Raw genomic sequence first — 13,926 nt, 5'->3', positions numbered from 1 at the left:
CCTACCTGCCTATCTTCTTTTCCACCTATCCACTCCACCCTCCTCCCTGACCTATCTCCTTCATCCCCTCCCCCACTCACCTATTGTACCCCATGCTACTTTCTCCCCACCCCCACTCTCCTCTCACTTATCTCTCCACCCTTCAGGCTCTCTGCCTGTATTGCTGATGAAGGGCTTTTGCCCAAAACGTCGATGTTACTGCTCCTTGGATGCTGCCTGAACTGCTGTGCTCTTCCAGCACCACTAATCCAGAACCTGGTTTCCAGCATCTGCAGTCATTGTTTTTATCTAGGCCCTCTAAAACCTAAGTATTAGGCAAGATCTTTTAAAAGCAGATTGGGGCAGGTGATCGCAGGTAGAGGGGCGTCGGGAAAATGGGAAGCCTTCAAAAATGAGATAACAAGAATCCAGAGACAGTATATTTCTGTTAGGTTGTAAAGAAAGGATGGTGGGTGTAGGCAATGCTGGATGACTAGAGAAGTTGAGGTTTTGGTTAAGAAAAAGAAGGAAGCATGTGACAAGTATAGATAGGGGAGTTCAAAGTTTGTGTGAAGATTTGTAGCTCGGGTGCTCGTTTTTGTGGTTAACCACAACAACATAGATAGGGGAAATCGAGTGAATCCTCAGAAGAGTATAAAGGCAGTAGGAGAATACTTAAGAGAGAATCAGGAGGGCAAAAAGGGAATGCGTGATAGCTTTGGCAAACATAGCTAAGGAGAATTTAAAGAGTTTTTATAAATACATTAAGGATAAAAGGGTAACTAGGGACAGAATAAGCCCCCTCAAAGATCAGCAAGACAGTCTATATGGAGCCACAGGAGATAGGGGAGATACTAAACAAATATTTTGCATCAGTGTTCACTGTGGAGAACGGCATGGAAGATATAGAATGTAGGGAAATCGATTGTGACATCTTGAAAAATATCCATATTACAAAGAAGGAGATGCTGGATGTCTTGAAACGCATAATGGTGGATAAATCCCCAGGACCTGATCAAGTGTACCCTAGAACTCCGTGGGAAGCTAGGGAAGTGATTGCTGGACCCTTGATGAGATATTTGTATCATTGATAGTCACAGGTGAGGTGCCAGAAGACTGGAAGTTGGCTAATGGGGTGCCACTATTTAAGAAAGATGGTAAGGACAAACCAAGGAACTATTGACTGGTGAGCCTGACATCAGTGGTGGGTAAGTTGTTGGAGGGAATCCTGAGGGACAGAATTTACATGTATATGGGAAAGGCAAGGACTGATTAGGGATAGACAACATGTGCATGGGAGGTCATATCTTACAAACTTGATTGAGTTTTTTGAGAAAGTAACAAAGAGGATTGATGAAGACAGAGAGGTAGATGTGATCTATACGGACTTCAGTAAGGCGTTCGACAAGGTTCCCCATCGGAGATTGGTTAGCAAGGTTAGATCTCACAGAATACAGGGAAAACTGGCCATTTGGATACAGAGCTGGCTCAAAGGTAGAAGACTGAAGGCTGGTGATGGACGGTTGCTTTTCAGACTGGAGGCCTTTGACCAATGTTGTGCCACAGGATTGGTGCTGGGTCCACTATGTTTTGTCATTTATATAAAGGATTTGGATGTGAACATAGGAAGTATAGTTAGTAAGTTTGCAGATGACACCAAAATTGGCGGTGTAGTGCACAGTGATGAAGGTTACCTCAGATTACAATGGGATCTTGATCAGATGGGCCAATGGGCTGGGGAGTGGCAGATGGAGTTTAATTTATCTAAATGCAAGGTGCTGCAGTTTGGAAAAGCAAATCTTAACAGAACCTATAAACTTAATGGTAAGGTCCTAGGGAGTATTGCTGAATCAATAGGCGTTAGAGTGCAGGTGCATAGCTCCTTGAATGTAGAGTTGCAGGTGGATAGGATAGTGAAGAAGGCATTTGATATGCATTCCTTTATTGGTCAAGACATTGAGTATAGGAGTTGGGGGGTCATGTTGCAGCTGTACAGGATGTTGGTTAGACCACTTTTGGAATATTGCATGTAATTCTGGTCTCCTTCCTTTCGGAAAGATGTTGTGAACCTTGAAAGGGTTCAGAAAAGGTTTACAAGGATGTTGCCAGGGTTGAAGGATTTGAGCTACAGGGAGAGGCTGAACAGGCTGGGGCTATTTTACCTGGAGCGTTGGAGGCTGAGGGGTGACCTCATAGGGGTTTTCAAAATCATGAGGGGCATGGATAGGATTAACAGACAAGGTCTTTTCCCTGGGATAGGGAGTCCAGATCTAGAAGGCATAGGTTTAGGGTGAGAGGGGAAAGATATAAAAGGGACCTAAGGGGCAAATTTTCCACGCAGCGAGTGGTGCGTGTATGAATGAGCTGCCAGAGGAAGTGGTCAAGGCTGGTACAATTACAGCATTGAAAAGGCATCTGGATGGGTATATGAATAGGAAGAGTTTAGAGGGATATCGGCCAAGTGCTGGCAAATGGGATTAGATTAGGTTAGGATATCTGGTCAGATATCATGGACGAGTTGGACCGAAAGGTCTGTTTCCATGCTGTATATTTCTATGACTCTATGATTTCTATGCATTGTCAACCAAACCATTTTCTCCATTTCATTCATCTTTTGCAAGTAGGATGACCCACCTTTACATAGACTTTACTAAAAGTATTCCTCGCCACAAATATTCCATAACTAGTCAGCTCATCCAGATGCTTCGTGAACCTCTGCTGGAATAACAGTTATCTGTTGTGCCATTTTACTGGTTACTTTGCTGAGTTTGGATATCTTACACGTGCCTGTCTGTTGCAGGCAGAAGAAACTGAATTCTTAATCCTCACATGAACATCACACTTGTTACCCTGTAGGCTTAACTAATTAGTTAAAACTAATCCGCTATATTTTTAACTGTCTTTATAAGACACCCTTTAGAACATAGAACAGGACAGCACAGCACAGGAACAGGCTCTTCAGCCCACCAGATCTGCACCGAAAATGATGCCATTCTAAACTGATCACATCTGCCTGCACGTGGTCCTTATCCCTCTATTTCCTGCCTGTTCATATGTTTGTCTAAATGTCTCTTAAGCATTGCTATTGTATCTGCTTCTACCAGCTTGCATGGCAGTGCATTCCAGATACCTACCACCCTCACACATCTCTTTAAACCTTCCCCCATCACCTTAAACCTATGACCCCTAGTATTTAACAATTCACATTGGGACAAAGACTCCAATTATCCACCCTATCCATGCCTGTCGGAATATTTATATTTCCATCCAGTTGCCCTTGCCCTCTTACATTTTAACAAAACAATCCAAGTTTGTCCAACCTCTCCTTTTCACTAATACACTCCCAGCAGGCAACATCCTGGTAAACCTCTTTTGCATCTTTCCCAAAGCCTCCACATCCTTCCTATAGTGTGGCACCCAAAGCCACACACGTTAGTCCAAATGTAGCCTAAGTAAAGTCTTATACAGCTGCAACATAATTTGCCAACCTTTATGCTCAGTGTCCTAACCAATAACTCTCACTAACCCTAACCCCAATTCTGATGAAGAGTCCTGTCCAAAACATCAACTCTCCTGCTCCTCTAATGCTGCTTGACCTGCTGTGCTTTTTCCAGTATCACATTTTATCACTCTGACTTTCCAGCATTGCAGTCCTCACTATCTCCAAGCCTTTACCAATAAAGGCAAGCATACCATTCTTTACCACCTTATTTACTTCAGGGAGCTATGAACTTGCACTCCAAGATCCCTCTATATAGACCATTACAGTACAGTACAGGCCCTTTGACCCTCGACGTTGTGTCAACCTGTGAAACCAATCTGCAGGCCATCTAACCTACACTATTCCATTTTTGTCCATATGTTTATCCAATGACCATTTAAATGCCCTTAAAATTGGCGAGTCCACTACTGTTGCAGGCAGTGCGTTCCATGCCCCTACTACTGTCTGAGTAAAGAAACTACCTCTGGTATCTGTCCTACATGTATCATCCTTCTGTTTAAAGTTAGGTCCCATCGTGCTATCAACTTATTCCTTTCTAGATAATTATAACTCCTACCTCTTATAACCTTTTCCAACACTTTACCCACAATTGAAGTCAAGCTCACTGGTCTATAATTGCCAGGTTTGTCTCTCCTCCCCTTCTTGAGCAAAGGAATAACATTTTGTGGGCGGCACGGTGGCACAGTGGTTAGCACTGCTGCCTCACAGTGCCAGAGACCCGGGTTCAATTCCCGCCTCAGGCGACTGACTGTGTGGAGTTTGCACGTTCTCCCCGTGTCTGCGTGGGTTTCCTCCGGGTGCTCCGGTTTCCTCCCACCATCCAAAGATGTGCAGGGGGTCAGGTGAATTGGCCATGCTAAATTGCCCGTAGTGTTAGGTATAGGGGTAAATGTAGGGGTATGGGTGGGTTGCGCTTCGGCGGGTCGGTGTGGACTTGTTGGGCCGAAGGGCCTGTTTCCATACTGTAATGTAATCTATTCTAATCTAATTTGCTATCCTCCAGTCTTTCGGCACTATTCCTGTAGACAATGACAACATAAAGATCAAAGCCAAAGGCTCGGCAATCTCCCCCCTGGCTTCCCAGAGAATCCTAGGATAAATCCCATGTGGCCCAGGGGGCTTACCTATTTTCAGACTTTCCAGAGTTGCTAACACCTCCTCCTTGTGAACCTCAATCCCATCCAGTCTAGTAGCCTGCACCTCAGTATTCTCCTTGACAACATTATCTTTTTCCCGTGTGAATACTGATGAAAAATAGTCATTTGGCACTTCCCCAAACTCCCCTGACTTCATGCACAACTTCCCACTACTGTCCTTGATTGGCCCTAATCTAACTTTAGTCATTCGTTTATTCCTGCTATACCTATAGAAAGCTTTAGGGTTTTCTTTGAATCTATCCACCAACAACTTATCATGTCCCCTCCTAGCTCTTCTTAACTCTCTCTTTAGGTCTTTCCTGACTAATTTGTATCAATGCTCCAAGGGGTTCTGCCATTTACTGTATACGTTCCTCTTGTGTTTGACCTTCCAAGATGCATCACTTCACACTTATCAGATTAAACTCTATTTGCCATTTCTCTGCCCAACTTTCCAATTGATCTCAATTCTGTTGTATCCTTTGATGACCATCTTCGCTGTCCACAACTTCAAATTGCATATCATCTGAAAGCTTACTAATTAGACCTACATTTTCATTCAAATTATTTATATATACTACAAACAATAGAGGTTCCAACCCCTTTCCTTGCAGAACACCACTGGTCACAAACCTCGAGTCAGAAAAATACCCGTCTACAACTACCCCCTGTCTTCTGTGATTGAGCCAACTTTGTATCTAACTCACCAACCGACTGTGGATCCCATGTATCTTAATTTTATGGACCAGCAAACACGAGGGACCTTGTCAAATGGTTTAGTAAAGTCCATGTCAGCAACATCCACTGCTGTCCCCTTTTATTAGTTGAAACTGTCATTTTAACAAATTACTCAATTAACTTCTTCATCTTAGACTTGTGTTTAAATTGCTTTAATATTTTTTAAAGAATGTAATATGAACATTTTTAGATTAGATTAGAACAGGGTGGAAACAGGCCCTTCGACCCAACAAGTCCATACTGACCCTCCGAAGAGTAACCCACCCAGACTCATTTCCCTCTGACTAATACACCTAACACTATGGGCAATTTAGCATGGCCAATTCACCTGACCCGCACATCTTTGGACTGTGGGAGGAAACCAGAGCGAACCCTCGCAGACACGGGGAGAATGTGAAAACTCCACACAGACAGTCACCCAAGGCTAGAATCGAACCTGGGATCCTGGTGCTGTGAGGCAGCAGTGCTACCCACTGAGCCACTGTGCTGCCTCTAACAACATATTAGGAGGGGGAAGAGGCCATTCAACCCCTTCAGTCTGCTCCAGCAATCAGAAAGATCACAACTGATCTGATTGTGGTTCCAACTCTACTTTTCTGTCTACTCTTGATATCTATTGATGCCTTTGTTAGTTAAGGACATATTGACCTCTGCCTTAAAAATAATTAATGATCCTGCCTACATCACGCTCTGTCAGAAAAGTCTCCCCTATATAAAATAGTTAACCCCATTCTTTTAAACTGTTTCTTCATTCCAGTCACTGCCATAAGGGAACAATGTTCTGTCAGCATTCACACTTCCCTCAGGATTTTAAATGTTGCAATAAGATCAGTTCTCATTCTTCTAAACTCGAACAGATATCGGCTCAATCTGTATTGGTAAATCTAGAGCATAATGGCGGTGTGTACTGGGATATCTAGAATGAATAGGTAAATGAACACAATCTATTATGGAGGGAAAACAATTCTTTCTCAAATTAACTATTTGCTTCAAAAGCAAGGCATAGATATTTTTGGAAGATTTGAAAATCTCTTCCTCTCAAAGGGTATCAAGATTACAAAGGGGTCTTGGTCAATTGGGCCAATGGACTGAAGAGTGGTAGATGGAGTTTAATTTGTATAAATATGAGGTATTGCATTTTGGACTTGTACAGTTAATAGTAGGGCCCTGAGTAGTGTTGTCTAACAGAGAGATCTAGGAGTGCAGGTACATGGTTCTTTGAAGCAGCTAGACAGGGTGGTTAAGAAGGCATTTGGCATGCTTGCCTTCATTGTTCAGACCATGGAGTGATGGAGTTGGGATGTCATGTTGAGATTGTGCAGGACTTTGGTGAGGCCACTTTTGGAGTACTGTGTACAGTTCTGGTTGCCATGCTATAGTAAGGATGTTATTAAATTGGAGAGAATTCAGAAAAGATTTCCAAGGATTTTGCCGTGACTTGAGGCTTTGAGTTATAAGGGTAGGTGGGATAGGTGGGACTTTTTTCACTGGAGCATAGGCAGTAAAAGTTTGACCAAGAGGTTTATAAGATCATGGAGGCGTAGGTAAGTTAAATAGCAAAGGTCTTTTCTCTACGGTGGGGAGATCAAAGCTAGGGGCATTTTTTTAAGGTGAGGAGAAAGATTTCAAAGGGATTTGAGGGGCAATGTTTTCACACTGAGAGTGGTTTGCATTTTGAATGAACTGCCAGAGAAAAATGCAGGTCCATTTCCACATTTAAAAGACATGTGGACAGGAACTAGAAAGGGTTCGGAGGATTATAGGCCAAATGCAAGCAAGTGGAACTAGTTTACTTTGGGGAACTTGGTCAGCATGGATGAGTTGGACCGAAGGATCTGTTTCCCTGTTGTATGATTCTATGGCTAAAGATGTTGGAAACCATAGAACCTTTGCTATTGTCATAATATACGCTGATACGTTATTTTGCCTAACTTCAGACCAGATGGTTTAAGATTGTTGGAATATTACCTGATGGATGCTGCATCGCTCCTCCCAGTACTTACTCTGGATGTTCAGCCAGGTCACACAGTCCTTGACCTCTGTGCAGCGCCTGGTGGAAAGTCTCTTGCACTATTGCAGACAGAATGCTGTCGTGAGTAAACAGTTTCTGTTTTACTTCTTTGGGAGTGGAAAAATTTCAACTATGTAAATGCTGAAGACAGAATAACTATAGAGTATCATTAATGGGGTGAATTCATGGAAAGGGAAAGGTCAGCATTAATTTTTGCTTCAAACTAGTTATCATCCAGCTTCTTCAGTGGCATTTGAGCGATGATCCATCATGTAATATGATGTGCTTCATAATTTGGTGATGGAAACTCACTTCTGGATATGAAGCAGTTAAATCTGTTTTCACCAAACATGGCTCTAAATTAATGGGTGCAAGTTGTAAGTTTCTCTTCAGTAAAATAGACAAAATAAATCTTCTTTGTAAAATGAAAAGATGTATTGAATGGGAATGGAAGATATTTATGGAAATGTCTGTATGAGTCATTACTTTCATTGGTGTCTAGCGTTGACCACATTAGGAGATTAAGTACAGAAGGAAGATGTGATCTGACTATATTTGGAACATTGTCTAATGCACCTGAGATTGATGGGATTAAAAACCTCCTCTCTGTCAGAAGGATTTAGCATGGTATAGATTTGGATCATTTCATACTAATTTGAGTGAATGTAAATCTCTGCACAAAACTGCCTATGATTTGAAATTCCACTGAAACCAGCTATTAATATTGGGTTTGTAAGATATTAAAATTTCAGTTGTGTTCACATATCTTTACCTTTAATTGTACTGTTCATTACCTGGGAACATTTCGTACTGATGCTGCAGACCAGGCAAGTGTTGCATTTAATGTCGCAACCTTCCCTCATTTCAGTAGCACTTAAAACAACATACAGAGGAACCTTGACTATCCGGCATTCGATTATCTGAATATCGGATTATCCAGCAAGGTTGCAAGGCCCCGATGCTCGGCTAAACTATGTTACCCGGCATTCGATTAACTGAACAAAATGCTGCCCACCTGTGTACTTCAGATAATCTAGGTTCCTCTGTAGTCTTGACTAAGCTTTAAAAAGTATTCCCCTGAGATTTACTGAGATAATGAGAGGAGTTATATAAATGCGAACTTTTTTAATAAAGAAAAATATTGCATTGGGAAACAAAGATGAGAAAATGCTAGTAACATTTTATATCACTTTTTATTACTACCAAATTGTGAATTATTCTGTAATGCTGAAGAATAAAAATAAATGTTGCGTTTATTCTTTCTGTTGGAACAGGACATCTCGCAATCAATGATATATCTATATCTCGATTAAAAAGACTACATAAAATTCTTCATAGTTATGTCCCAAAGAATCTCCGTACAGAGGACAGGCTACGTATCACATCATTTGATGGCAGACACTGGGGAGAAATAGAGAGGAGCACTTTTGACCGGGTGAGTATATTGTGTGATGAATGTTAGTGAGATTTATGTAAGTAAAAAAAAAAGTCCAATTGCTTTCAAAATAAAAATAGACTAGTATTGAGTTATTTTGAAAGGTTTCTTAACTGAACTTCCGGCAGTCTTTTTAAAACAAACATTGGTTATCCCAAACACCAGCCTACTTGACTTTGTCCAGATCATCAAGAGGCTTAATCCCATTGTGCCTCAACTTGACTTGAGTGAGTCTTTCAAGATTCTGTAGCCATGCACTGTACAGAGGCGAGATTTATCATTTTTAAACTTGAGCAGTGCAGACTGGAAAGACTTGCCTGCTTATTTATTCTGGTGTTTTTTAATCTGTAGTCTGTACTGTTTGTCCTGTTCGGGTCCGAACTCTGCTGGTTTAAAGATGGTCTGGAGTCAGTGTGGGATGAATTGGTTATGGAGGCAGGCACTGAGGAAGCAAATATGGCTGTGGTAGCGAGTTTGTTTCAGGACATGGTTGAAGAGCTTCAAGGCAGAGGAAATGACCTGGGTGTTGCAGTGGGAGAGGGACTCCCTGAGATTCTTGTAGAGAGAGGAGGAAAACTTCTTCAAGGCAGGCATCCTTGTAAGAGGATTCGCAGTAGGGTTAAAATCAACTAGGGTTAAAATCAACAATGACTGCAGATGCTGGAAACCAGATTCTGGATTAGTGGTGCTGGAAGAGCACAGCAGTTCAGGCAGCATCCGAGGAGCAGCAAAATCGATGTTTCGGGCAAAAGCCCTTCATCAGGAATAAAGTTTTATTCCTGATGAAGGGCTTTTGCCCGAAACGTCGATTTTGCTGCTCCTCGGATGCTGCCTGAACTGCTGTGCTCTTCCAGCACCACTAATCCAAAATCTGGTTTCCAGCATCTGCAGTCATTGTTTTTACCCACTTACTTAATCTGTCACTGAGTGTCTTCCACAGATGCTGCATGCCTGGCTACATCTATTGGCCTCCTGATTGAAAGGCTGATAGGGAGTAACTTACAAAAGGTAAACGTGTTTCATTCTTAAGTGGAAAAAAAATGCACAAATGAGGAAAAAAAGGTACCTTGGCATGTACTCCATGGAAGGGAATAGTTGGATTGAAATAATTGACTACTGTCAAAATATCTGGGGTTCTTTAGATCTTCACAACAGTGTTTTCAAACTTAGGTTCCATATTCTAGTGGATCTGTTGAAGTAATCCCAGAGATTTGCATGAGACCAGCTATTCCTTAGTTTTCTGAATTTTTATTACTAATTACCTTATGAATACAGTATTTCTGTCGGCATGTACCAGTAACAACACTGCTTAATGATAGTACTAACCAAGAGTGTCTTTCAGAGGTTAGGCTAGGAGCTCTGGCACTGTGTCAGTATTACAGGGAACCCTCACATAGAAACACATACATGATCCTGCTTTAAAGGAGCATGGAGAGAATTAAAGAAGCATGAAAAGGCTTAGGGGAGATTTCATTGAGGTGTATATAATCCTGAGGGAAGTAAATAATATGGATAAGAAGGATCCATTCCCTCAGCAGAGAAATCATTCATCTGTGGCCATGGATTTGAAGTGATTGGAAAAGGGGTCATAAGCGAAATATTTTACCTAGAGGAGAATTTGGAACTCATGACTTGAAAGGGTGATGAAGGCACAAACTCTCTGCATTTTTAAAAATATTTGAACATGCTCTTGGAATTCTGTACAATGCAATGATTCAAAAAGTGGAGAGTGGGTTCAGGCTTGACAGCACTTTTTTGGCCAGTCCAGACAGAATGGTCCAAATGACCATCTTCCATTTCCTTAATTTCAACGTTTCTGTAATCCAGGTTGACACCCCAGTAAAACTCAATGTGTTGGGCATTGACTAGTCGGAGCTGCTTCTTTCAGCTGAAGTGGTAAGCCTTAACTGCCTTCTCAGGTGGGCGTAAAGTGTCCCATGGCATTAATTTGAAGAGCAGGCCAAATCTCCCTGGTGGTCTGACAACATTTTCCCTCAATGTAACAAAGAAACCTGTGAGTTATCTGGTTATTGTAGCATTGCTGTTTGTAGGGGAGTTGGTGACGATTCACCACGGCAGATTCGCCGCCGATGATTAGCCACTGCCGGCTCTCCACCAGCGTTTCTCCACTGGGGTTGTTTGACCTCAGCAGACTATTCGCCACCAGAAATATATATATGTACTGATTGTTTCCCTCCCGCCTGTTCTTTCATACTTCTCAGTCCCCTTTATTTATACAACTACATACTACATATTGATTAAAAAAAAGTAAAATAAATATCATTTTATTGGTTTATATTTAAAAATGAGTTACAAACTTTAACCAGAAAAAGGAAATATATTTTAAAAATCTTTATAATGGCAGTAAAATCTCACATTAATATTAAACAATGAAATTTCAGTTCATTTGATAGTCATGCGCTATTCCTCTAAGATATTCCAAACAATCTCTTTCGCCGTATTCAAGAACAATTTTTTTTTTATTCTATCGTCTGCGTCTCGATACTTTTTTAGCTTTATTTGTGGTGGGTAACCCACTATCAGCTGTGCCATATATAAATTACGCTCCTTTTGCACTTTCATTAACGTTCCAATACATTTCCATATGGTTGGGTGGTGAACTCCGAGTTTAAAAGCAATTCTCCGATGAGCGGCTTCAGCGCAATTATTTGTGCGATCTTCTTCGTTTATTGTTGTCTCATAGACCGACTACATATCATGGGGACACAAAGGTGCCCTTCGGCTATTGCCACGTCTATTGTAGAGTTGTTACTGAAACAACGCAAACACTACCTTAACCAATATAACAACAATTTTATATACCGCCAGTATTCAAAATATACGACGTACTTGCGGTGGCGAATCATTTTCAGTGGCCAATGGGCGGTGGCTAAGCGTCCTCGGTGGTCAAAGGGCAGTGGCTAATCATTGGCGGCGAATCTGCTGTGGCGAATGGTCCCATCCCGTTGTAGGGATATGTGTGTAAATCGGTTGCCACTATTCAGTACTTTGTGATGGCTTGAAATCATGAAAGATGCTGGATAAATACAAACCATTCTTTCTCTTGTATGTATGCTGCTGTATAAAACAATAGAAACAATTTCAACTTGTAATTCCCTGTGTAAAAAAAATCCATATCTTGACCATGACTTAATATGATGGGATGAAAAGAAAACCACTTGAGGGGAAAAGAGATCAGACAGGAAGTTTTCATTGGGCCAATCTCACTTAGCTCTGTGTTTGGTTACAGAAACCTGAGTGATAGTCTGAGTACCGACCCCATCCATATTAAGTTTAATAGCAAAGGACTCAATTATAAGGCAACTATAAATTTTTATTTACATCCTAATCTAATTTGAGAAATGTTGAACACTAGCTATTCTTCTGAAAGGTTTTCTGCAATAAATTGTTAATGTTATTCTATTTACAGGTGTTAGTTGATGTACCCTGTACAACTGATAGACACTCGGTACTTGAGGAAGACAATAATATCTTTAGTCGACTACGGCTTAAAGAGCGACAGAAGCTTCCTTTATTGCAGACCCAGTTATTGCTGTGAGTATTATTATTATTTTGCTCTGCACCCCCATTCCTTGGCCACCCCATACCTGTGTAATTTTATTTTCCTGTGTGTGCCGTTGTTTTATCTGTTGCACCTTTCCATGATTCTGGCCAGATGAAACATAGCTGTGATGAGAAGTAATTCCCCCAATCTGTAGTGATCTCAAACAAGCTGGAGAAAGGATTTAAAAAAAAAAGTCGCCTGGTATTCCTGTACATGATTCAGTAACTCCCAGAAGAAAGAGTGTCTGTGTGATGATCAAGTGATGTTTGCTAATGGCATTGCTGTAACATTCTTCTTCTTCCTCTCAACAGTTCCCCTCCATGCCCACTCATAGTCTGGCCCACTTTTCTTTATTCTCTCTTGACAAATTCACAGACTTCCTTCCCAACTCAGGATTTCTTCCATTCATAATTAACATGCCCGTTTTTGTGCTGATGACAATCCTGCCATATAATTAGTTCCTGTTTTCCACTTAGGTGCTTTACAGGTTATTTCTTTTCCTTTGTCCAGTTGTTTCCTTCCTTCCTCCAGTTTGCAGTTCTGTTTCCTCGTAAGATGGTCATCTGCAATATCTTCCAATTCTGAGTAAGAACCTATCACTGAAAGTCTGTTCTCTCCACCTTACTGTCTAACCTTTTGATTATTCCTGTATTTTCAGTTTTCAGGTAAAATGCCTGATTCCATTTTCAAGTTATCCCTAATGCTCCAAGACGATTCCTCAAATTTAGCACTTTTGAGAATTATGTACCTATATGCACTTTCTGCTGATCTCTGCCACTGTAGTTTTACAAATCTGCTCTGCCAATCTGCAGCTCTGGCACATTGCTATTTGATTATTATTTAATGTGCATTTCCTATGAACTTCTCAAGTTTTATCAAATTATCTCCAACTGATTTTTCTTTATTTTTTTTGCCCAGTTCTGGCATCCTTGCCACAAAGCCTGGAGGATCAATCGTCTATTCAACGTGCAGCCTGTCCCAGTTACAAAATGAGTATGTGGTGGAGAGAGCAGTTGAGGTAGCAGAGACAGAACATAATGTGGAGTTGCGTCTGGTGGACCTGTCAGCTATCCGGACCCTTTACAGAAACACATTTCATTTCTATCGCCATTGTAGAGTTGGGGAACTCGTACTCCCACATCTCACTGCAAACTATGGACCAATGTATTTTTGTAAACTGGACAGGATACACTAAAAATATGATTTAAAACATAATAGACCCATAGCTGGCTTTATTTTCCTTAATTTGTTAATATAAAAAATGAAAAACTTTCAAACTTGGTGCCAATTATCTCTCAGCTGAATGTGATGGCAAAGGTGAGAAACAAAACACTTGAAGCCTGATTGTAGTAGTTTCTAACTGTGAATGTTGTTTATGCCTTTTAGGCTTGTAATTGATGAACAAAAGTTCTACATAGAACATTACAGTGCAGTATAGGCCCTCGATATTGTGCCAACCTGTGAAACCAATCTGAAGCCCATCTCACCTACACTATTCCATTTTCATCCATATGTTTATCCAACGGCCATTTAAATGAACTTAAATCTGGCGAGTCTATT

The 13,926-nt window shown here is 41.1% G+C and overlaps 1 protein-coding gene across 1 annotated transcript in view; it reads left to right on the top strand.

Moving 5' to 3' along the window:
* Window positions 1-13,578, top strand: part of nsun4 (NOP2/Sun RNA methyltransferase 4) — a 15,775-nt gene extending 2,197 nt beyond the window's left edge. Inside the window, exons 3-6 of the mRNA XM_043698987.1 lie at window positions 7,293-7,447; window positions 8,641-8,801; window positions 12,232-12,356; window positions 13,285-13,578. Of these exons, the coding sequence (XP_043554922.1) occupies window positions 7,293-7,447; window positions 8,641-8,801; window positions 12,232-12,356; window positions 13,285-13,561 (718 nt within the window). The 3' untranslated portion in view covers window positions 13,562-13,578. The remainder of the gene's footprint in view (window positions 1-7,292; window positions 7,448-8,640; window positions 8,802-12,231; window positions 12,357-13,284) is intronic.
* Window positions 13,579-13,926: the final 348 nt, after the last annotated feature.

Source organism: Chiloscyllium plagiosum, chromosome 11 (assembly GCF_004010195.1).
Source record: "Chiloscyllium plagiosum isolate BGI_BamShark_2017 chromosome 11, ASM401019v2, whole genome shotgun sequence".
NCBI classification, from domain to species: Eukaryota; Metazoa; Chordata; class Chondrichthyes; order Orectolobiformes; family Hemiscylliidae; genus Chiloscyllium; species Chiloscyllium plagiosum.
The sequence above is the reverse complement of the archived record's forward strand: the minus strand, read 5'-3'. Positions and strand labels throughout refer to the sequence as shown.